Below are 25,956 nucleotides of genomic sequence, written 5' to 3'. Positions count from 1 at the left end.
GGACTACTTCCTACCTTACCTATCCCAGGCTTACATTCTCCACTCTTCTAGCTAAACCCCTATATCCTGGGTCTGCTAGATAAACCCCTGCTCTTGGGTCCAAATCCCTTTGTCTCCCTCGACCCAGTGACAGCAGCCCTCACCGCTGCAGCCTCCTTTCTGCTACAGCTCCCTGCCTTTATAGAAGCCCCGCCTGTTCCTTCACAAGAGAGCTGTCCTTGATTAGAGCTTTCCTCTTAGCCTAAATATCCCCTGGTTTGCAGCCTAATAGGTTAATTGGCCCATCTGGCCTATGTTGTCCCTTCCTTGTCCCTGTTTGGGGACCCTTCTCACAGGGATCTCTTGAGTGAGGAGGTACAATCCCTCCTATCACTGAGGGTGATCAAACCTGTTCCACTGGACTATATTGGAAAAGGGCTCCATTCTTGATACTTCCTATTCCAAAAGATAAATGATGGGGGGAAACCATTTGTGGACCTCAGAACTTTGAACACTTTCATCCATGCTCAGTAGTTCAGAGTGGTAACCTGAGCAATGAAAATTCCCTCTCTGGATCTGGGAGATTGGTTTATTTCCCTTGACCTTCAGGATGCCTATTTCCATATCGCCATGCATCCCTCATAAAGATGATTCCTATGTTTTGTGGCAGTCAAGAACCACTACCAGTATTGTGTCCTAGCCTTCAGCCTTTACACCACACAAACGGTCTTTACTAAGGTCCTATGGGTCACCGCGGCCCATCTTCACCAAACGGGAATAATTGTCTTCCCCTACCTGGACAATTGGCTACTGAATGGGCGCTCATTTCTCAGACAGCAACCAGCAAAACCCTATCTCTTTTTCCACTCACTGGCCTCCACCTCAACATGGAAAAATCTACCCTCGTACCCACTCAGCACATAGACTTTATTAGGGCTACTCTGGACTCCACTGCCAGGGCGTACTAACCAAGGACAGATTTACCACTGTGTCCAACTTGTTTCAAAGATACACCAAACCCTCCGAACTACAGCGGAGGTTTGCCTACAAATTCTGGGCCATATGGCAACCTGTATGTTTGTGACATCCTTACCAAGACTGTACTTTCAAAGTCTTCAGGCCTAGCAGAGACCCATTTATACTCCCATTAAGCACAGTGTATGCAAACAGTTGTCAGTACCTTGAAGGGTATTCACCTCTCTCAGTTGGTGGAAAGAACCATAAATGGTGTGCTTGGGAGTTCTGTTCCGGCAGCCTCCTCTCCCAAGAATCAGCAATACAAACCCCTCGTTAATAAGCTGGGACACATATTCCCAGGACCTCACAGTTCAAGGAAGATGGACCCCTTAGGAGGCTATCCTCCATAACAACATATTAGAGCTCAGAGCAGTTGGTTATGCTAGTGAACACTTCCTACCACACACTAGGGACCACCTGATCAGAATAATGCTGAGCAACAGAGCAGCAATATATGAATCATCCCGGAGGAGCAAGATCCCAGTCCTTATGTACCTAATCCATAAAACTATCTAACTAGTGTATATCACACCGCATACAGATCTCAACGGTTTATCTTCCAGAACTAAAGTATACAGTGGGGGATTCCTGCAGCAGACATTTCAGCATGGATCACAAGTGAGAACTGAACAACGAGGTATTCCGAGAGATATGTCTTACCTCGGACACCTACTGATAAATCTCTTTGCAACTCCATCCAATCCAAAGTGCAGACCATTTTGCTTGAGGGGAGGGCATGGATGGGAAGTGCTCTAATCATTCCTTGGCCTTGCATACCGCTATGCGCATATCCCCTGACTCCCCTGCTGCTCAGGGTTCTGAACAAATTGAAAGAAGAAAAATTAGAGCCATCCTTATAGCACTATCATGGCTGAGAGAATTGTGGTTCCTAGAGCGTGTTCGCATGTCTCCACTGACCGCCTATCTGCCTTCCCCAATGGTGATTCTTCTCACCCAGGAGTTGGGATTGATCATTCATCCAAATCTTTCGGCACTTCACTTTATGGCATGGCTACTAGATGGCTCTCTGATATAGAATGAGACATACAAATGGTACTGCTTCATAGCAGAAAACCTAAAACAAGGAAAACTTACCTCCAGCAGTGGAAATGCTTCAAGACTTGGTGCAGTCACCAATCTACACCTCCTCTTGTCTCTCATCTAACACACATTCCCGATTACCTGTTCAATATAAAAGCCTCAGGATTATCGTTGAGTTCCAGCAAAGTTCACCTAGTTGCTATGACAGCTTTTCACTTCCCAAATTGAGGGGTTTTCAGTTTTCGACCACCCAACCATGACAAGGTTTATCAAAGATCTCTTCAACTTCTTCCCTGCTGGTAAGGAATCAACTCCATCCTGGGACCTCAACTTAGTTCTCAACGCACTGAGGAAACCCCCGTTTGAACCTATAGCAAACTGTTTCCTCCTTCATCCATTCCCTTAAGACTATATTCCTCATAGCCATCAGCTTGGCCACGAGGATAGGGGAACTTGGAGCCTTATCCATTGTACACAGTGTTCTATCATGACAAGATGATGCTATATCCGCACCCGCACTTTCTTCCCAAGGTTTCCTCAGAATTCCACATCAACCAGAAGGTTCAGGTACAGGTGTTTTATCCCCAGCCTCACTCTTCAAGAGAAGAATCAAGCATTCACACACTGGATGTAAGAACAGCCCTTGCCTTCTGCCTAGACAGGACTAGACCCTTTAGGGCTTCACCCAGGCTTTTCATCTCAGTTGCAGAATCCATGAAAGGTCAGGTGATTTCCACCCAAAGACTGTCCAAATGGGTTGCATGATTCATATTAACCTGTTACGAAATGTTAGGGGGTTGCCCTCCTCCAGGAGTCATTGCTTATTTCACCAGGGCTCAATCTGCCTCAGCAACCCTGCTGAAAAGCATACCCATTTCGAACATCTGCATGGCAGCCACTTGGTCTTTGGTACACACATTTTCCCAGCATTTATCTTTTGTGACTACTTCCAGAGCTGACATGGCTTTCACCAAGGCTGTTCTATGTTCTGTACGGAATCCACCTCCTCAGAACCCTCCTCTTTGAAGGAGGTACTGCTTGGGTGCCTCTTGATGTGGAGCACCCACATGAACACTACTCAAAGAAGACGGAGAGGTCACTTACCTTTTACAGCTACTGGAATTCTTTGAGATGTGTGTCCTTATCGTGCTCCAGTACCCGTCCTCCCTCCCCTCTGCCTCAGAGTCTCTCATTGGACTTTGTGGTTGAGAAGGAACTAGAGTGGCAGCAAGTCCACCCCTCCCTGTATGTCCTCATTTTGGAGAATGGAGGTGTCTAGGGCTCAAGCACTGACCCTTGGACAGTGCTGATTAAAATTTTTGATTAAGAGTTCACAGATGTGTGCACATCCTGACATGGAGCACATGGAGCACCCCTCAGCAGGGAACTCCAGTTATTGTGCAAGGTGAGCAACCTCTCCTATTCAAGAGTGATTTGAAGGAAGATAATGAGTTAACTGTGTGGCATTTACCGGGAGCTCCTCCCAAGCATGAGGGGCAGCAGGGGAGAAAGCATGAAAGCACTTGTTTGGATATTTAACAAGTAGGTGATGGAGGTGACAGCACTGTGGGCCAATCGGAGGCAGGAGTCGACATTTCAATACCGACTGCAAGATGATAGGGCGGGTGTAGACCATAAAGGGCCTTGGAAGTGAAGACAAGCAGCTTATGATATACAGGATACTGGAATAAATTATTAAATGATCAGTTTGTAAGCACCAAGAGGACAATAGGGTGATAGGTAATAGCCAGCATGGATTTGTCAAATCAACATAATTTCCTTCTTTGATAGGGTAATTGGCCTAGTGAGGGAGGTGAGGAGAGATGGAATGGGACAGAGTCACTGGGGCAAGTGGAGGGGTTAGAGACGGAGAGCGGCTGAGAAACTTCTGCATCTCTGACAGGGGAGGAGAAGGAGGGAGTTGTGGTAGGAGAAGGGGGAAGAGAAGGAAAGTCAAAGGCAGAGAGAAGGGCACATTGTATTTTGTCTATTTTCTCATGGAAGAAGTTGGCGCAATCCCGTGCAGAGAGAGCAGTGAAGGAAGGAGGAGATGGGGGGAGGGTTTGAGGATGAAATGAAAGGTGGCAAAAAGGCAGCAGGGATTGTGGGCATGGAATTCAATTAAGTTGGAAAAATAGAGGTTTGTTAGCTAGGAAGGTAGAACCAAATGAGGAGAGAACTAATTTGTAGTGAATGAAGCCAGCCTGGTCACGAGGTTTCTGCCAGAGACTCTCTGCAGTGTAAGAACTGGAGTAGAGGAAGTGGATGTTGCAGGTGAGCCAGGGCTGGAAGTTGGCAGAGCAGATGTGAGGGAAGGGCAAAAGTTAAAGGCGAAGGAAGGAAGGAAGGAATCATCAGCCATATCAAGAGAAAGAGAGGTCAGGGAGGAGAAGGCTGAGAATGGACAAGACGCTGAGTGACAGAGTAAGTGCGGAGAGGGCTGATGGACTGATGCTGAAGGAGAACAGGTAAGAGCGGGGAACTCAGCAGCAGTGAGATCTATCAAGTTAGTGCTCTCTGATATGTAAGAAATGGAGGAGAGTGGAAAGAAGAGCCAAGTGAACACTATACAAACGCTTTTTGTGCTATTAAACTTCTAAAGATGTGATGTATAGTAACTTTCCTTTTCAGAGCTGCTTCTGTTTTAATTAGACTGTCTTTGAAGAGGCCAGTTCAATATCTTGTTTAATAAGAGTGCATTCATATCTGTTTCAGAATGAATCATCTCATAATCAGTACTGACTGTGTCTTTCTCAGACTGCAAGTCCAGAAAAAGGGAAATTGTCTCTTGAATGTGAGCTGTATTTCTTTGCAAATCAGCATCCTTTGGAAAAGGATCAGCAAATAATACTTTGCACTTCTATAGCATCTTCCACATGAAGATCTCAGGGCACTCTAAGTTTCTCAAAACCCCTTGTAAGGCATGTTTGCTATCCTTTTTACAGATAGGTAGCATGAAGCCAGAGAGATGAAGTGATTTTCCCAATGTCAAGTGGCAAGTTACTGGCAGGTCAAAGAACAGGACACAGGAGGCCTGATTCCAAGTCTCTTTCTCTAACCATTAGAAAACACTCCTTGCATTAAGGACCTTCCCTTTGTTAATGTCTAATGTGCTCATAATCTAAAGAAATACTTCAGTCAATTCTGTGGGGAACAACAGATTGGGTTAGAAACAGGAGAATGGAGAATTTATGCCCAGCTGGTTTTCTCAGCTTCATTTCTTTTCACTTTCAAGCTGTTTGAAGTGGCAAGATTGGTGACTTCTGAGTGGGTTTTCTTTGACAAACAGAAAAGCTTGATAATAGAGCTGCTATGTTAATACAGATTAAGAGATTCCAGGATTCATTGTAATCATATCCATATGGAAAAGTTGTGCAGAATAACATTTTATACTAAAATCTTCATATGTTGTGAATCATTGCATAGAATTTAAGATTATTACCGGTACATCCCTTTTATAAAATTCTATAGGATGATATTTTAATTAAAAAAGGATAACATCTATAGACATCCAAATGCACATCTCGTAGAACTAAAGGGGTCAGATCTTTGCCTATATCATGATGGCTTTGTGCTGATAGAGCAGCCCAAAATGTTCCTAAAGCCAGTTTACCTGGCCACTGGAGGATTATCTCTGCATGGTGGCCCAGAGGCCCTCCTGCAGCATGTTCCCTCCCCATGCATGAAGTGTGACCAAGACATTCCTGCACCTCATCAGTCTCTGGCTGCCATAAAGGCCTTTTGGAGTCACTGGCACAATAGTGTGAATTTAGAATGGTCCCAGGTTTGGGGAGGGAGGATATGAAAATGGCTTAGAGCTACATTTGCACTTGCAAGCACTCCTTAACTAGAACTGAGTATTGGACCCATAGCTTGGAAAGTTTTTTCTTTCACTCAGACATGAACATGGATTTTCTCTTGTGTTTCTAGTTATGTATAAAATTGTTTACATAGCTGTTGTCTTAGGGTTTTTCCATTGACCTTATAAGATGCAATTGATCCCTGACTTTAATGATATACAGTATAAGCCATTAAAGAAAAAGCGGTAAAGTGAGTGCAATTCGTGTTGTATTCTCAATATTCTGTGTTCTCTTTTAAAAAAAAAACACTATCTGCAAGCCCACTTGTCTAATTGTTTTGGTGACAGAGTATTATCATTTTATGATTTTTTTAAAGAAACAAAAAATTAAACATATCTTAGCATTTATGTGGGTTATACTTTACAAGATGAAAGGTATTTTTCTCTGAATTAAGGAAAACACTATTACATAAACCCAGGATAAAACACTATTCTATAAACCCATAATAATTATTCGTGGAATGTCTATTATACCTTCCAGGCAAGTAAGTTGTGCCCTGGTTCCTGGAAAAGATCTGTTTACAAAGATATAATGGATTTTCCACAGCTGTTTGACTACAAGTGCATCTTTAGTGAAGTATTTTCAGCAGCTAATATATTTACCACAATAACATGTGTTTATATTTTTATCTTAATAAGTACTTGGAGTATATCAAAAACTTTTATAAATCTGCACAAAGTTATAGGACCATATTCAGCACTTATTACTCACCCAGCCCCATTGACTTCAGTGGAATCACACTGGATGTCAGCGGCAAATTTGACTTATGCTGCCTATGTATATGGCACAAGTGCCAAAGGAACATGTTAAGAGGAAACCCAGACCATCCCCAGATAACAGCATGCTTTAGCATTTTTTCTTTTTGTATCTTATGTCACCTTGTAAAGAGGATCTTCCTGTTTGACAGTATTATTAAATTCATTCCCTTTTCTTCCCCTCACCTCACACTCTAAAATAGCAGTGAGAACAAACAATCTCATTTATGAGAAATGTATGTGCTAACAGAAATTCAGAGCTCATTTCATCAGGCTCAGTGACATCCTAATCCAACTCCCATTAAAGTCAATGGAAAGATTCCCATTAACTTCAGTGAGAACTGGACTAGGTGCTGAATTATTATAGGATGTGATCAAAAGATACATATTTCAGCAAGAATAGTTGGGAATATAGAACTGTGCGGGGAGATTTTGCTTTCATTCTCTACAAAGGCATGAGACCTTTCATTGAGACGAAGCAAAATCAGAATAGAAAGCCTTAGAAACATTCATAAAAAGTTTATTGAAGCCCTCATCATTTGATATAGACTGTTTCCAGAGCTCAGACATAAACATCTGAGAAATGTATTCACAAGGTTATACAATCAAATGGCCTTCCATCTGAGGTTTGTCTATAGTGCATCTCAGCGCAGCCTCTAAGCTCTGTCTGCATTTCTGATTGGGGCCTCTTCTACCCGTCACTATAGCATTATTATTACTAATGGTGTATGATGTACTAATACTACTAATGATGGTGACTAAGGACCAATCAAGATCAAGCCCCACTGTGCTAGGTACTGTACAAACACAGAGTAGCAGATTGGAAGCTCTTCAGGGCACAGACAATCTAAATAGATGAGTCAGACAAAAGGAAAAGGATGCAACATACAAAAAGAGCAATCAGTATGATGGTGGGAAATATCATTTTAGAGCCATGGTTTTGTTTTGTTTTGTTTTTTAAATTGTGTGAGGTTTCATAGAATCATAGAATCATAGAATATCAGGGTTGGAAGGGACCCCAGAAGGTCATCTAGTCCAACCCCCTGCTCAAAGCAGGACCAAGTCCCAGTTAAATCATCCCAGCCAGGGCTTTGTCAAGCCTGACCTTAAAAACCTGTAAGGACCGATAGGAAATGATTAGCTAAATGGAAAGACAAGACAAGGGGATGGAACAGGCTCATTGAAGGGATGGGAGGCCATGGGGAGAGAGCAGGGGAGAAGAGAAAGGAGGAGGGTCTGAAGGTTAGGTGGAGGGAACCTGAAGTGAAGCAATTGAGTGGATGACTTCCGTGACCTCTGTGACAGACTCGCAGCCTTACTAATAAATACATGATGGTTAGCATCACAGGAAAAGAAGCAGTCTATTTCAAATTCACCAACATTAAAAACAAAAAATTGAAAAACCACCACACTTGGAATAATTATCTGGATTTCCTTAAGTTGGATTCCTGTGTTTTGTATATAGAAATGCATTTATACTACTGCTGGTGCAACAAAGATATTAAGGGAAATACTGCCTTTCCCTTCTATATTAATTTACATGTTTGCTGTTTCATGTACTCATAACAAGGCTGCTAACATGTAAAATTTGTTTATACTAAAATGCTGAAAAATCCCATGTTCTATGGCTCAGTGAAATTATCATATGGAAACTTACTCTGTTGCATATGGATTTAATGAAGACCAGCACAGGAATAAATTCATGTTTATGTTCATCTTAAAATATATGTATTCACATAATAAGGAATTGCCCATTTTTCTCTGTAGGTGCCAGTTTGCGTGATGACATCAGTAAATACTTCTGGTTTCATCATACTCAAGGGGACACAATGACAGTTCAGGATCCAAGCCAAATGAATCTCTGTGCTGCTGTTTGGACTGTCGTCTCCTATGTAATTGCTGACATAGAAGAGATGTTGCCAAGGTAATAAAAAAACAAGAAAGAAGACTTATATTCTTCAGTCCACTAATGCATGTGGTCCACAGCTGTGGGAAATTCCTTTTCCATCCTGGTTTTTGCTGATTTTTGTTTTTGTTCTCTGACCTCAAAGCACATTCCTTTTACATGGTCTTGTTTACTGATTTAATGCCTTCCATTTGTGATTTTTATTTCATGTTTCTTCTGTTAAGTATTTTTACCCTTTAATCAATGTCTAATGTCTGTCTCCTAAAATTATGGCAGAATAGCCATCTGTAAATAAGTAACCCTGTATAGCAGGAAAATACACTGAATAAATCTGTTGCATCAGAATAGTAGTTTTACTGTGTTTACATGTAATGTGTGAAGGGTTTTTTTAGTTTCAATATTAGTATGACATTAGCACTAAAAATGATCTCATGCTTCCATAGCTTTTTAAACTAATACAGTGTTTATATTGTGTTGCGGTTATAGGCCAGGCTAACCCTTGATGTTACAATTTGCTTAATGTCTTAAAGGTGCAATGGCTAAAATAGTATAGCTTTAAAAATTTCCAAATCCATTCAAATCATGCTGGTCGCCCTTACTGAGGCTTCAGACACGGTACGTAATGAAATCTTACACGCGCTGAGAGATAATGTTGTTCAATTCACACTTCATCTAGGAAAAGCCAAGCCTTACATCATGGAAGGGAAATAGAAGGAATAGTGGGAATTCTGTCAGTACCCCCCGGTTGGAGGGAGCTTGTTGGCCATTTGGTATTAAGCTTCACAACCTGCCTCTGAATGTCCAAGTAACAGCAGTTGCCACGAGTGCTTTCGGTCATTTTCTTTTGGAAAGAAGGCTGTATCCTGTTCTTTCTAATGCAGGTTTCACTGTATGTATCTGCAGTACATTTTTATATGGCTACACTCTCCCACCACACACAGTGTTTCATGCAGAGGACAAAGGAAAGCTGTGTTCTGTGATCTTCACTGCCTGCCAACTGATAACTGGGTGAAATTTAAGGAGTTGGTTTTGACCTGTACAGCTCTAAACATTTCTAGTCCTTGAGCTGTCTCTGTTCCCATGCAATATCATGGCGGTTGGAGTCTAAACTGGAGAGGGCTGGTAGCTGAGAATGAGAAGTGAATTTGGGGATTGACTTCCCTCATCCACTATTGGTTTTCTCTTGCCCAGCCTGGGTGGCCTTCCAGACCCACTGTGTTGAGGCATGGGGTTCTTTTTTTAGAAGAGGAGATGACAGAATTGTGAGAGATTCTAGGGCATGTTTTCCTCTCATGTTCTTTTGGCATATATTAATTATTGTTTAAGCTTTTAAATTTTGCAGCTTGCCTACTAAGTTTATTGATATACACAACTGGGAAAATAGCTAAAGAAAACAAAATAAATGTCACATCAGGTACTAAACTTGCCACTAATCATAGAATCATAGGACTGGATGGGACCTCAAGAGGCCATCTAGTCCAGTCCCCTGCACTCATGGCAGGACTAAGTATTATCTAGACCATCCCTGACAGGTGTTTGTCTAACCCGCTTTTAAAAATCTCCAATCATGGAGATTCCACAACCTCTCTAGGCAATTTATTCCAGTGATTAACCACCCTGACAGTTAGGAAGTTTTTCTTAATGTCCAACCTAAATCTCTCTTGCTGCAATTTAAGCCCATTGCTTCTTGTCCTATCCTCAGAGGTTAAGAAAAAAAAAATTTCTGCCTCCCCTTTGTAACAACCTTTTACATACTTGAAAACTGTTATCATGTCCCCCTCAGTCTTCTCTTTTCTAAACTAAACAAATGCAATTTTTTCAATCTTCCCTCATAGGTCATGTTTTCTAGACCTTTAATCATTTTGTCACTCTTCTCTGGATTCTCTCCAGTTTGTCCACATCCTTCTTGAAATGTGGCACCCAGAACTGGACACAATACTCCAGTTGAGGCCTAATCAACACGGAGTAGAGCATAAGAATTACTTCTTGTGTCTTGCTTACAACACTCCTGCTAATACAATAATCTGCAGTAACTTCCAGTTGTTATTGGCCTGTGATGGACTTGAACTGTTGAGCTATTGGGGAAGATTCTGGTATCCGAATGATAATTATCTGAGCTATCCATTTCCTTCCAGCTATTGAGATTTACCACAATAGAGCCCTGATAGTGTTCCTATATTGATTTTTAACTAATATATGCATTTCACTAATCCTATACAGACACTGTATATAGATATTCTCTCTTCTTTTTTAAAAGAAATGGTTGAAATAAACTTACCACAAAATTTCTACAGCTTTCAAGAGCAGTGTAGTTTAAAAGTAGGAGAAATGTTTCTTTGATGAGTGCATGGGTGGTGGTCCTCACTAATGGGAGATTTTTGCTGTTGTCAGTCTCTAAATTCAAATCTTTGTCCTGTTTTTGAGACCTTACATGAACTTTGGCACCACATCTTTGTCTATCAAGGTCCGTCAAAGTGACTTTGTTCCTCAGTCATAGGTTTCCAACAGGAAGGGTAAACTTGGTGTTACAAGCCTTAACCTCTGCCCCATTTGAGCCATTGATAGAGGTATTCTTTTCAATTAACGCATGTTCGTTAGCTGCCATTATGTCAACTGGCAGTTTCTGAGTTGGGAGCACTCCACAGAATGCCATATGGTATTAGGCTTCCAGACCAAGCTGTTCTGCACATAGCTCCAAGATACATACCAAAGTGCAATTCCAAATTTCACATAGAGATGATTCTTCCCACCTTCTTCCTTAGTCCATCCAAGAGAGAATCTGTAGTACAACTTGGATGTTAAAAGGGCAGTCCACATTTACCTGAACACAACTAGACCAACGAGAAAATTCACCACAGTCTTTGTGAGATACCATCGGAGATGCAAAGGGAGCAAAACTCCTATATTTATGATTCCATGTTAGATCATAGCTTGCATGGAAGAGCCTATAAAACTAAGGAAATTACTTCTGAAGATAATATCACTCCTTCCACCAGTCTCATGGACTGAGAGGAATGGATATTCTTCAGAGGAGATTTGCATGCCAGCTTTTTTGACAAACTTCTATGTTTTTCAGTAGACACTATAGAACTGATTAAACCTGCATCTTCAAATGCCTCTCTTTCAAAGGTCCTAAGGGCAGTGGTAAAAAAATAATGAAATGATTTATGTATAGATTTTTCTTTCCATTTCTATTGGGTATTTGTAGCTCCCCTTCAATATTTTGCCTTTATTCTCGCTCAAAGTAGGAGTTATGTTCTTTAGTAGTGATGACGTTTTAGGTGTTAGCTATTAAATTTATACATAGGTTGTTCAGTTCTCTATTTGGAAGCATTTGCAATCACCTATCCAGGTGATTCAGCGATATCTGTAAGAGGACTGGGGGAATCAGCCTTGATTTCAACTTGTACACTGCCTTTGATCTCTGAGTGAGGACCACCTGTCATACTTCCTTCAGAGACAAGAAATTAAGAGGGGGGAAACCTTTTTATCTTTTCATGTACAGGCAACAAATAGGAAGTCAGGGCTTCTTGTAAATATTATAATGACATGATAAAATAAATGCACCAGATGTAAGTTTCCGTCAAGTCAACAAGAATACCTCCAAAATTGCACTGGGATGCCATTTCCTGTGTCGAATCCAAGAAAGAGTGAAGGTATTTAAATGTAATAAAAATATGTGGAACAATGTCAGAAAATTTAAACATTTTACTTGAGGTGTTACAAATCTCCTTCATCAACTTAGAGGAGGGGACAGACGCAGGCCTGCTTCCTTTCCGTTAGGAATCAAAGCTTCCAGATGTTTCTTTTGGGCGGGTGGGGGAGGGTCAAATCAGATCCATCATTCATTTGTCTGACTGGACTATCATGCAAATGTATGCCTAATGCAAAGTGGGTAAATTTTTCCGTTTATAAAGGGAGGGAGTTATAGGATGAGAAATCAGGTTACTGATTTTGTCCTTCATGTGAGGGTGATATTTGAAGTTTATACTGTATCTTGGAATGATTTAAGTGTATGATCCCTTGGGTTCTTACCTCCCTTATAATAATTAAACAAAGATGAGAAGGACAGTAATTTCCTAGTATTAGAGGTGAAGCTCTGATTCTTATGCATTTACACTACAGACGTTTCTGGCTGCATATGTGTTTAGTATGCTTCCCTCATAATGATCTGAGACGCTTACATTTACCACGAGTAAATATCAAACTGATCTCGATATCTTTATCTGTCTCATGAAATATACATCCCATCTAAGTGTGCCCAAATGATTAATTTACTGCTATTTAATGATTAGCATAAAAATCTCATCATTACACAAGATAGAAATGTTGCCACTAATTGCTGGTTGAAGTGAACGTTGTTTTTTGCATAGAAATTAATGGTGTGTACAGCTCAACTCTCTTGGCTGAACTGGGAAAATTCAAGACTTTCCTGAAGCAGAAGGCACTTGAATTCTTTTCCCCTCTCCAGGCTAGAATTGGAAGCATTTCTATGAAAAATGAAGTGATGTCAGAGCTGATGGTAGAGCTGGAAAGAAAGTTTTGTGCACAAAGTGAACCAGCCAATTGTGTCTTCGTGCCATTTTTGTGAAATGCTTTTTATCTTGGCTGGTTTAGCATCCCTTCGCTGTAGGCAAAACAGTCTTCAACGTGCATTTCTCCAGAAGTTCAGACAAATTTCAGTTACATAGTGTTTGTCCAATACTGGGTCTTAGATTTATTATAATTATTTAACATTTATCTTATGGTAATGACTAAAGGACTCGATCAAGTGTATGGAGCATTGCACAAACGTAATAAATGCAAGCATGCCCACGCTGTCTAAAGTTGGGTGCACAAAATTAGAGGCTATTTTTACCTGCTAGGCAGTATTATTGTGAGTTGGTTAGGTAGAGATAAGGCTGAGAATCAGGAGACTTGGTTTCAAATCCTGGTTCTTATCACTGATTCTGTGTGATATTGGGCAAGTCACCTGATGTGATCCTTGGTTTCTTTGTGTAAAAAGGTGACAATTATACCTACCTAGCTCATAGGTGTGTTTTGAGACTTAGCAAAACACTTTGTAAAGTGCAATATAAATTCATAATAGTGTTAAGTTCAACCAGTGGCACGAATGGAAACAGAAGTCAGGACTAGAGCTGTGTGAATAACTGACTTTTCGGTTGGCTGGCAATTCTGAAAGGAGAAAAAACCCATGTGGGGTAGACCCAAAAATAATTTTTCTGAAAATTTCAGAGTTTAAAAGTTAAAAACAATTAATGTCGGGTCAAACAAACCATTTTGCTGGACTCAAAATGAAACATTTTGTTTCAGTTTCAAGTACTTGTTAACATATTTTTTTTTAACTGGAGGCAATTTTGAAACAGTCATTTCAAACCAAAAAATCCAAAAGTAATATTCTTCTTCAAGTGATGGTCCCTTTACATATTCCAAACGTGGGGGTGTGCAGGCGCGCCATGCGCCAGAGCCAGAAGTTTTAGCAGCAGTTGTCCATTGACGCGCACACGCATCTTACCTTGCCTCATGCTGCATACGAGGTTATAAGAGGCCGTGTGGGGTGATGCCCCATCAATTCCCTCTTCCGCATGGTCGTAGTCAGAATCTTCTCTTTGCATGCTCGTAGTCTCTATGAGAATGATAGTCTGTTTGTATATAGTTATTTCGTTCCATTTCTTTCTTTATTAGTTCCGTAAATAGCATAGTTAGTTTAGCTAGTCACCCCATACAGGGCTTGCCCCGACCTGGTTGGGTGTGTCTATGCCCCACGTTCCGGGGTTTAAAAATTGTGTCTTATGCCCTCGCTCGTTCTCTGAGAGCGACGAGCATGCTCATTGTCTCTACTGCCTGGGAGAGATGCACCTCGCCACCCACCACCTCCCACCCAGATCCAATGGCACCACCAACAAGGCAAAGGAGAGCTGCAAGCACTCCAACTGACACTGCAGCAGCTCCCTGTTGCAGATTACTGTGATTCACGGCATTTCCTCGCCGAGCGTCGCCCGTTCGGGCAAGATGTCACGTGCAAACCCACCACTGCACTCCCTAAGGCAGGGGGCAAGGCCAAGTGGAAAAGAGAGGCGCTGGCACTGACGGCCGCTGCGCCAATTGAGCAACGAGAACAGGCCACTGGGACGTGCCCCTCTGCCCTGTCAGGGCACACCAGGCTCTGCTCTGCGCACCCTCTCAGTTCAGTGGCCAGCGGGACATGCCTTGGACACTGGGATGGGTGGAACTGTTGTTCCTGATGACACACTTCGACTTACTGTACCCACCCTCACCACTTCTCTCTGTTCTCTAGCCTCCTACACCAGCATATGCACCGAACCTCCTCAGCTGGGACCCACCTCTGCCAGTCGCGGCACTGCCTGCATTCACAGCTCCACCACGACTGGAGGTTTCTTTGGACTCTGCGGGCTTCTCGGCAGAAGAGCAGTTCTTCTCCCTAGTCTCCCGACGTAGTTCAGACTCCCAAGCACATCTGCCACACCAGACAGGGTACTCTCCAGTCCCACAGGGGTGTTACCCATACCCTGGGGGCCCCAGTTCCCTCAGGGCCCAACCTCCTGGCAGCAATGGCCTACATGGTACCCTTATTACCAGCTGTACCCACTGTCGATGGTCTTGCACCATTCCACCTGGGCCTCTCTGCCAGAACCAATTGGCTTGGACCCGGAAGAGGACCCAGAGCACGACCTGGTACCGCCAGTTCTGCTGTAGATAATTTGTGCCATCTACGGGGGCTGACTTTCTTTTTTCCTAACCCACCCCAGCCTCGGTAGTGCACGTGGCCATGGAATGGGCATGCAAGCACTCCTCTATATATATAAATATATAGTATTTGCTATATATCTGTATAAAAGCCAGTCAGCCAGTCAGCTGCGAACCAGCTGAGCAGCAAACAGCAGAGCGGCTAACAGAGGGAGTTTGCCTGGGATCTTCCTGAGAGGAGGTACGCTAAGGGCTGCAGTAAGGAGGCTGTGTTGGTGAGTATCTGAGTGCCTGTTGTGGGGACAGTTTGACCGTGTGCTTGATTGATGGTTTGAAAAGTGTGAATAGGGAGTGCTTTGTTCCAGGTGAGCCTTGAGTGGGCCTGACTGTATAAAAGCCAGTCAGCTGTGAACCAGCTGAGCAGCGAACAGCAGAGCGGCTAACAGAGGGAGTTTGCCTGGGAGTTCGCCTGGGGAGCGCCCACTGAGGCTTACGTCTTGCCAGCTTCTCTGAGTAGTTACTACAACTCCTGAGTGAGTTCGTAGAAGGAAGGTAATATGGATGGGGACTGTTCAGCTGTTGTGACCTGCACTGGATGTGCCATGTTTGTCTTTCTTCCACAGGACTGAAGCGACCTTGTCTGTACAAAGTACAAGCTGGTCTCCATATTGGAAGAGAAGGTTCAAGGTCTGGAGCAACAGGTATCGACCCTGCGTTGCATAAGAGAAACTGAAGATTTCCTGGGCAGACGTCAGGATATGCGTCTACGGGCACAATGTTCTGAAGATTCAGAGCAGGCTGTGCAGCAGGGACAGGAGGACGGTGAAGAAATTTGGCAGCATGTGACCTCCAGAAGAAGAAAGGGGGGCGCCCATGTACCAGCAACGCAGATACAGGTAAGTAACCGTTTTCATGTCCTCTCCACAGGTACTAATGCGGAGAGTGGACTAGATGATACATCTGAGGGAAGGGAACAGAAGGAGACTCCGCCAATTGGAAGGCATGAGATGCACTGTCCTAGGGTTGGGGGTTCCACGACCACCGCTCCCAAGAGAAGGAGGCGAGTGGTGGTGGTCGGGGACTCTTTCCTCAGGGGGACTGAGTCATCTATATGCTGCCCCAACCGGGAAAACCGAGAAGTCTGCTGTTTGCCAGGAGCTAGGATTCACGATGTGACGGAGAGACTGCCGAGACTCATCAAGCCCTCGGATCGCTACCCCTTCCTGCTTCTCCACGTGGGCACCAGTGATACTGCCAAGAATGACCTTGAGCGGATCACTGCGGACTACATGGCTCTGGGAAGAAGGGTAAAGGAGTTTGAGGCACAAGTGGTCTTCTCGTCCATCCTCCCCGTGAAAGGAAAAGGCCTGGGCAGAGACCTTCGAATCGTGGAAGTCAACAAATGGCTACGCAGGTGGTGTCGGAGAGAAAGCTTTGGATTCTTTGACCATGGGATGGTGTTCCAAGAAGGAGGAGTGCTAGGCAGAGACGGGCTCCACCTAACAAAGAGAGGAAAGAGCATCTTCGCAAGCAGGCTGGCTAACCTAGTGAGGGGGAAGGAGACCAAAGCCCTGAGGTAAGTGGGGAAGTGGGATACCGGGAGGAAGCACAAGCAGGAGCACGCAAGAGGGCAGGGGTCCTGCCTCATACTGAGAAAGAGGGACAAACAGGGAGTTATCTCAAGTGCCTATACACAAATGCAAGAAGCCTGGGAAACAAGCAGGAAGAACTGGAAGTCCTGGCACAGTCAAGGAATTATGATGTGATTGGAATAACAGATAGTTGGTGGGATAACTCACATGACTGGAGTACTGTCATGGATGGATATAAACTGTTCAGGAAGGACAGGCAGGGCAGAAAAGGTGGGGGAGTTGCACTGTATGTAAGGGAGCAGTATGACTGCTCAGAGCTCAAGTATGAAACTGCAGAAAAACCTGAGTGTCTCTGGATTAAGTTTAGAAGCGTGAGCAACAAGGGTGATGTCGTGGTGGGAGTCTGCTATAGACCACCGGACCAGGGGGATGAGATGGACAAGGCTTTCTTCCGGCAACTCACAGAAGTTACTAATCGCAGGCCCTGGTTCTCATGGGAGACTTCAATCACCCTGATATCTGCTGGGAGAGCAATACAGCGGTGCACAGACAATCCAGGAAGTTTTTGGAAAGGGTAGGGGACAATTTCCTGGTGCAAGTGCTGGAGGAACCAATTAGGGGCAGAGCTCTTCTTGACCTGCTGCTCACAAACCGGGAAGAATTAGTAGGGGAAGCAAAAGTGGATGGGAACCTGGGAGGCAGTGACCATGAGATGGTCTAGTTCAGGATCCTGACACAGGGAAGAAAGGAGAGCAGCAGAATACAGACCCTGGACTTTAGAAAAGCAGACTTTGACTCCCTCAGGGAACTGATGGGCAGGATCCCCTGGGAGAATAACATGAGGGGGAAAGGAGTCCAGGAGAGCTGGCTGTATTTTAAAGAATCCTTATTGAGGTTACAGGGACAAACCATCCTGATGTGTAGAAAGAATAGTAAATATGGCAGGCGACCAGCTTGGCTTAACAGTGAAATCCTTGCTGATCTTAACCACAAAAAAGAAGCTTACAAGAAGTGGAAGATTGGACAAATGACCAGGGAGGAGTATAAAAATATTGCTCGGGGATGCAGGAGTGAAATCAGGAAGGCCAAATCCCACCTGGAGTTGCAGCTAGCAAGAGATGATAAGAGTAACAAGAAGGGTTTCTTCAGGTATGTTAGCAACAAGAAGAAAGTCAAGGAAAGTGTGGGCCCCTTACTGAATGAGGGAGGCAACCTAGTGACAGAGGATGTGGAAAAAGCTAAAGTACTCAATGCTTTTTTTGCCTCTGTCTTCACGAACAAGGTCAGCTCCCAGACTACTGCACTGGGCAGCACAGCATGGGGAGGAGGTGACCAGCCCTCTGTGGAGAAAGAAGTGGTTCGGGACTATTTAGAAAAGCTGGAGGAGCACAAATCCATGGGGCCGGATGCGCTGCATCTGAGAGTGCTAAAGGAGTTGGCGGATGTGATTGCAGAGCCATTGGCCATTATCTTTGAAAACTCATGGCGATCCGGGGAAGTCCCGGACGACTGGAAAAAGGCTAATGTAGTGCCCATCTTTAAAAAGGGAAGAAGGAGGATCCTGGGAACTACAGGCCAGTCAGCCTCACCTCAGTCCCTGGAAAAATCATGGAGCAGGTCCTCAAGGAATCAATTCTGAAGCACTTAGAGGAGAGGAAAGTGATCAGGAACAGTCAGCATGGATTCACCAAGGTCAAGTCATGCCTGACTAATCTAATTGCCTTCTATGATGAGATAACTGGCTCTGTGGATGAGGGGAAAGCGGTGGACGTGTTGTTCCTTGACTTTAGCAAAGCTTTTGACACGGTCTCCCGCAGTATTCTTGCCAGCAAGTTAAGGAAGTATGGGCTGGATGAATGGACTATAAGGTGGATAGAAAGTTGGCTAGATTGTCGGGCTCAATGGGTAGTGATCAATGGCTCCATGTCTAGTTGGCAGCCGGTATCAAGTGGAGTGCCCCAAGGCTCGGTCCTGGGGCCGGTTTTGTTCAATATCTTCATAAATGATCTGGAGGATGGTGTGGATTGCACCCTCAGCAAGTTTGCAGATGACACTAAACTGAGAGGAGAGGTAGATACGCGGGAGGGTAGGGATAGGTTACAGAGGGCGCTAGACAAATTAGAGGATTGGGCCAAAAGAAATCTGATGAGGTTCAACAAGGACAAGTGCAGAGTCCTGCACTTAGGACGGAAGAATCCCATGCACCGCTACAGACTAGGGACCGAATAGCTCGGCAGCAGTTCTGCAGAACAGGACCTAGGGATGACAGTGGACGAGAAGCTGGATATGAGTCAACAGTGTGCCCTTGTTGCCAAGAGGGCCAATGGCATTTTGGGATGTATATGTAGGGGCATTGCCAGCAGATCGAGGGACATGATCGTTCCCCTCTATTCAACATTGGTGAGGCCTCATCTGGAGTACAGTGTCCAGTTTTGGGCACCACACTACAAGAAGGATGTGGAAAAATTGGAAAGAGTCCAGCGGAGGGCAACAAAAATGATTAGGGGACTGGAACACATGACTTACGAGGAGAGGCTGAGGGAACTGGGATTGTTTAGTCTGCGGAAGAGAAGAATGAGGGGGGATTTGATCGCTGCTTTCAAGTACCTGAAAGGGGGTTCCAAAGAGGATGGATCTAGACTGTTCTCAGTGATAGCAGATGACAGAACAAGGAGTAATGGTCTCAAGTTACAGTGGGGGAGGTTTAGGTTGGATATTAGGAAAAACTTTTTCACTAGGAGGGAGGTGAAACACTGGAATGCGTTACCTAGGGAGGTGGTGGAATCTCCTTCCTTAGATATTTTTAAGATCAGGCTTGACAAAGCCCTGGCTGGGATGATTTAGTTGGGGATTGGTCCTGCTTTGAGCAGGGGGTTGGACTAGATGACCTCCTGAGGTCCCTTCCAACCCTGATATTCTATGATTCTATGATGATGATTCTCTACCTTCACTTATCCAGATAAGGCGGTGAAGTACCTGGACTCAAGGATCACAAGCTGTACTCCTCCACAGCCCTGCAATTCTGTATATTGAATTACCAGGCTCTGCTGGCAAAGTATGATTTTAATAATTATGCCAAGCTGGCAGAGTTCTTGGAGGACATCCCACAGGACAAGCAACAGCAGTTCCAGGCCCTGGTGGAAGACTCCCTGGTTTTGGTTTTGGTTTGCTAGTTTGTTTTTCTGATAGCCTGAATTATATTAAAAACTACAGCACTTGTCTAACTTTTAAACATGCAATAGTTTTGTAATTTATAGAGTTGTCACCACATTGCAAAATCACTAAAGTCAAATAATATTCATGTTCTATATCTCAGCCATTTCAGAGCTGCATCCACACAAGCAGGAACGGCAATGGCTGTCAATAGAGCTCGTGACAATATCTTTAAAGTGAAAGAACCGAGTAAACATTTGCTGCATGTTCTTTGTTAGATATCTATGAAAGTTTTATCCATCTCTTCCACAGCTGCACAGTAATGGACAGAGCAGGCATTCATGATATATACTTCTACTGCCTTTAGTCTGGGAGATGCCACTATAATGCTTCTAAATCTGTTTGACGTGTAAGATTAAATAAGACATCACTGTTCAGCAAACTTTGCGGACTTTACAAATACCCAGTTACACAAGCATTGTTTATCATATACTAATTTTTATTGACACTGTGGGAGATGATCATTTAAAATAGAGGCATAAGGTTTTTGCATCAGCTGGAGTCATTTTTTAATGTAAAACTAAAACCTTTAAAAAGGTCTCTCTTAAATGTGCATTATGCAGTCAAATTAAATGACAGATTTCCCTTCCCTCCCCCACCCAAACTCAAACCCCTTTTTGTTTCCTCTCTGGAAAAAATGATTAGCACAGTTTAAAATAACTGTGGGATAAGATCTAAAATTGAAAATAGGCTTGGAATTCTTTTCAATGACACTGCCCTAAAAGTCTGGGAAATACATAAATGAGATGTCAACTCCAGATAAGCATCAGCCAGATTTACAGAGGTGATTTGCTTAAGAAATATTTACAAATGTGGAAAGACAGCATTTAATATTATATATACTGTGAGTAGAGCGATCACTCGATCTTCAATTTTTAAAAAATAGCAAACTCCCTCTTCTCATGGGTTCTGAAAAAAGATGGCTGCTGCCATTAATTACCAGCTTTCTAACCTAATTTAAATTTGCTAAGGTGTTATAAAAATTTGCTTTTTTGAGAAATCTCTTTTTTGCAAATAAACCTGGTCTAAAGTGGTTTGAGCATGGGACAATAAGCCAAGAACTCCCGAATTCTAATGCCGGCTCTGTCACTGTCTTCCTGTATGGTCTTGGCAATCCCTAAACCCATACCTGCTCTCTGGTTTTGATTCATCCAAAACTGAAAGGGGGCTATTATTTACATTTGGATGTGGCCAAAACCTTGGTAAATCTTCGGTTCTCCCGAGATTTCTGCCGCCTTTGGGCCATGACCTGATGGTAACAGCTGATCTTCAGAGTGCAGCTTGTGAGTTCTCAGCATCATCTTGACCTCAGCCCTAGATCTGATTCACCCTTGACATTGAACTCTATCCCATATGAGAGCTGAATTCCAACACCTCGGCCCACCTTTCCTATCCAGCCAGCCCGGGCTGATTCAGAGTTTGGGATGAAAACTGTGTACGGCTTGTTGGTTTGATACGGATTTAACTGCAAACCAGACAAAATGTAGGAACTGTGGAGAATTTCCTATTTGTTCAAAAGTAGGCCTGCACTGAACCTCTGCACACTGAAATTGTTGAGATTTGCACAGTTCTTCCCTGCAACTCCTAGGGAAAAGCCACCAAAGTAAAAAGAGAGAGAGAAAGAAATGTTGAAATGTTTTACTGATAAAAACCCCTAGGTTTAGAAAGAGGAGAAATATGTTAACTTTGAAGTTTTCCTCAGGGGTGAGAGTTAGTGTAATAAAAATATGCACAATAAGTTTATTAAAGTTTCAATTTTGACTTTAGCCAAAGGTAATCATCATGTTTTCTCAATACTGAGCTCTGCCACAATGAACAGGGAGACAGTTATGCAAATAAAAATAGGTCCCACCCTTGTCCACCATGCTGTACAGCAACTGACATCAAGGACACACCTTCTCTCTACCTCTGTTCTCTGTGGTTACTGAACTTTTAGCACATATAATGAAGAATCATCCCTCACAAAGCACTTAAGGGTTCGTCATATATTGCAGGATTTCCTGCTGTATCCTATTTTTATTACAAACTCATCCTGCTTTTATTTCATTTTTTTTTTACTAGGCACAATTAAAGACAACGAGAATTTGTCATTATATAAAGTTAATGTTAAATTCTAAAGTGGTGCCAATGACTGAAGGAAGACTATTTCCTGATAACTTACATTTCAAACTACCAAATATATCAGTTATGTGCCTTTTCACATGCCAATCCATGGCTCTTCACTTGATATATGATATTAATTGCATCTCTTTGCTGAAGGGGAATTGCATCAGAACTTGGCTACAGGAAACTAGTCTAGGTGAAACTAAAACTGTATTTTTAAAACAAATTGTCACCTTGAATTATTTTTGTCAAACATTTCCTTTTGGAGACGGCTTCAAACATTGTCACCATGAATTTAAATACATGCAATTTAGCCAAACTTAAGTAGTAAGGGCCAATTTACTTGTTCTTTGTACTGAGGCTCTTTGTAATAAGGTTTATGGCTGGGTTTGCTGTCACTCACTGCTGTGTAGCTTGTAAGTTAGCAGTAGTGTGAAATTGGTGCCTGGTGTGCCTAACCAGAAGTTTCAGTCACCAAAAATCTGGCTTTTCTTTTGCCTTCAGGAAAGAGATCATGTTGCTATGAATCCAAATGATGATGCTTTATTTATACAATGTACAGCAACTCTCACAATTAAATTTAAAAAAAAACCACAAGTGTTTTGCTCTCTTTTCTCCCTTTTCAAGTGCACCAACTTTGTGGTATCACTGCAGCAACCCGTGAATAATGTATGAAATAAAACCCTCCTGCAGAGAGACTATATAGACAGTGCTTTTCAGTTGTCTGTACTATTTGCATCTCACTAAAATATATCTAGAGAAGCCTTACAGGACTAAAAGTGTGCCTCTCTGTCTTTTTACTTCTGGAAAAGATTTTAGAGCTACCAAACTTTAAAAACATCCTAGCCCTTAATAAACTGCTTTATACCTTTTATAAAACCCAAAGCTTGATGTACAATTCTATAAGACAAATAACAGGATTGAAAATTAAAATTGGCAGCAAAGATTCTTTTCCAGTTTACTCTTTAGTAAAGATCATGAAGTAAAGTTCTCCTGGGTGAAGCAATATATGTTCCAGAGACGAGGGGCATACGGTAAGAGCAATGCCATTCCTATCAGTGGAATTGTGCCCACTTTCTCCAACAGTGAATTTGACTCAGGAGTATGTCACTGCAGGAAAGCTCTAGTTCCCATTATCATTGAGTTTTAAATTCAGAGCAAATTAAATAGCCAGCCAATTTGCATCTTAAAGGATGATTTGGAACAGAAATAGAATGGAGATCAGGGAAACATGATGTAGCAAGTCCTTTGAAAGTCTCTTAATGTCAGTGAATAAAAAGAACTTATAAATCAATACATAACTCTTCTAGACACCAGTATGAAGTTGTAAAAGTAGGAGTGATATGCTGCAAAGTTGGCATATTTGCAAGAATTCAAGCTATTGCATTCTGGATACTTTGTATCTGGGGAAAGATGTGGTTGCATGCTCTGTAAAGCAAAAGGTTACAATCCTCTTACATCAACAAAACAAGAGCCTTCGCAAGAGGTTCAGAATCATTCCACCAGAGTCACAATTTCACCCTCACAATGTCCCACAAATGGCCTTATTGGAAAAACCCTCTCTCCCTGTGTTTAGGTAGGCTAGGGAGGTGCCTGTGTAACCCATGTGCCTGATAGGGAGATATCTCTTTAAGAGACCATGGCAGGGGGAGTTAGGAGTGAGCTGTGTCTGGGTCATTGTTGTTTGTTTGTTTGTTTTTTTAATCTTAGCCTGGTTTATAGCAGTCAACAAACAAGATACAGACTTATGGAATATTAGTAAGCAGAAAAGCCCCCCCACACCCATTGTCCATCACTCCAAACTTCAGGTAACAGATCTTGATGAGTGTTCAGCCACCAACAATGACGTTGTTGATGGGGGTATGGATCAATTTCACAAAGAAACCAATAAATCCCATTATCGCAAGACCTATTGCTGTTGCCATGGCAATCTTCTGGAATTCTTTTCTGTCCGGCTTAGTGCATCTTTTAACAAGCCTGATGGAATCGTTTACAAAGTGACGGCTGGGCTCAACAAATTGCATTGCTTGATCCATGATTGCCTGAGGCTCCGGGGCCAAGCGAACCGCTCATGCAGGCAGATTAAGCAGTCCATATCCAGAAGCTTCTGGAATTGGGTGTGGTTGTTTTGGGTCTGCTCCAGTAGGTTCCCTGTTGGGTCAGAGTCCATGAGGGCAAACAGTCAGGGCAGCTGCTTCGCGGGGGGCCACGTGCCCTGTGTGAGCTGGGAGAAGCTGAGCCCAGGAGCAGGAAGCAGGCTGTCATCCCTAACTCTGACGCATTTTGCAACGGATCAGTGATATTGTTAACCCTCGAACAGGGAAGCAGCGCAATTCTAATTATAGCCAGGGGAAATTGGCAGGGAAAAATAATTTCTTCTATTTTAACTGTACGCTTTAAAGGTTTTGATTTTAGCCAAACTGTTCTAATTAAATTGTCTCAACTCGTCGGAGTCACCAGCTTTTCTTTAAGTGCAGTAATGGGGGAAGAGTCGTCTCTATTTTGCTATTCTCAGTTTTGTATTTTCTTGTAACCGGGTTTTCTTTAAGTCTATCCAGGTAACGCAGTGATTGGTTAATGAATTAGCTGACTGGCTAGCAGGGATTTCAGCAGAGGAAGAGTCTGCCTGGATTCCAGCTGAAGATCCCTACATGCAAGTGGAGGGAAGATGTTGTTTTAGACTGATCAGACTGTATAGATTTGGTGATCAAAGACTCTAACTGAGACTTAGGTGTACAAAACCTAAGCTTTTGGGAACTTTCACTTTCTTCTCCCTGTATTTCTGTGGGGACTGAACTGTTCAGATTTTAATTTGTTTTCTTTATTTCTGTTTATGTATAACTGAAGATAATGTCTATGGATTATAAAATAGCCATGTCATGCTGTAAAAATTAGGTTATTTGTTTCTTTATCAGAAGATTTTATAAAGTTATTTAATTAAATTCATTTCTTTAGTTTCTTTTGGGACTTGAACGTGGGGAGGTTGACCCTGTGCAATCCTTGCTGAAAATCCTGAGAACCTGAAGTCTGGGTCTCCAACTACGCTTCTATGGGAGTTGGGTTTGTTTTTTTTTAGGAACTGGAGAAGGGTAATGAAGTGAACTCTAGCCCACCCAAAGGTTACACGTGAGCTTTCTTGAACTGGCTGTACCAAAAGCTTTATTTTGTTACTGCTTGGCTGAGGAAGAGTGGACAGTACCCACCACTGTCTTCCTGTGTAATGCATGAATTGAAAAGAATCTGCCAGACAGACCAGGGGTTCTCAACATTTTTCTTTCTGAGGACCCCCGTGACGGGTTAGACCCCCTATCTGGGATGCCACCTGATGTTCTGGGGTTTAACTGAGACTCTTCTGCTCCACCAGCCTGGATTCCCTCTCCCTGTTTTACTGAATTAGGCTCTCTGGCCTCTTGCAGCACACACACACAGGTAGGGCCACACCCAGCTGCAGACAGACTGAAATCAGTTCTGTGTGAGAAGGCTCCCCCAGCACTCATGTGAGAGAGAAACCCAAAAGTATGTTGTCTGGCACTGTATAGAAAAATCTGCACAGCCCAAGCTCATAAAAATTCACCCTCTTCCTCAGTGTGAAGAGAGAGATGTATGACTTCTAGCTCCCCAGTTAGAAATTACATAAACTGGGTTTAATAACAAAACAAATTTTATTGACTATAAAAGGCAGATTTTAAGTGGTTAAAGAGATAGCAAATTGAACAAAGCAGATTACTAAGCAAGTAAAACAAAACACGCAAACTAAGCTTGATTCACTAAAGAAATTGGCT

General features: G+C 42.9%; 2 protein-coding genes across 3 annotated transcripts in view; one reads left to right on the top strand and one right to left on the bottom strand.

The window, feature by feature from the left end:
• Positions 1-8,903, top strand: part of CPQ (carboxypeptidase Q) — a 253,374-nt gene extending 244,471 nt beyond the window's left edge. For both annotated transcript variants that reach the window (XM_037892236.2, XM_043539322.1), the window contains one exon: positions 8,420-8,903. In XM_037892236.2, the coding sequence (XP_037748164.1) occupies positions 8,420-8,580 (161 nt within the window). In that variant the 3' untranslated portion in view covers positions 8,581-8,903. The remainder of the gene's footprint in view (positions 1-8,419) is intronic.
• On the bottom strand, positions 764-24,251 carry LOC102945390 (protein transport protein Sec61 subunit gamma). Its single transcript, XM_007055991.4, has 4 exons — positions 23,988-24,251; positions 16,484-16,489; positions 4,444-4,449; positions 764-774 (listed from the first exon to the last, which is right to left on the bottom strand). Exon 1 carries the CDS (start codon positions 24,208-24,210, stop codon positions 24,004-24,006), a length of 207 nt encoding a protein of 68 aa, XP_007056053.2. The 5' UTR covers positions 24,211-24,251; the 3' UTR covers positions 764-774; positions 4,444-4,449; positions 16,484-16,489; positions 23,988-24,003.
• Positions 24,252-25,956: the final 1,705 nt, after the last annotated feature.

The sequence above is a fragment of the Chelonia mydas genome, chromosome 2 (assembly GCF_015237465.2).
Source record: "Chelonia mydas isolate rCheMyd1 chromosome 2, rCheMyd1.pri.v2, whole genome shotgun sequence".
Taxonomy (NCBI): Eukaryota; Metazoa; Chordata; order Testudines; family Cheloniidae; genus Chelonia; species Chelonia mydas.
The sequence above is the reverse complement of the archived record's forward strand: the minus strand, read 5'-3'. Positions and strand labels throughout refer to the sequence as shown.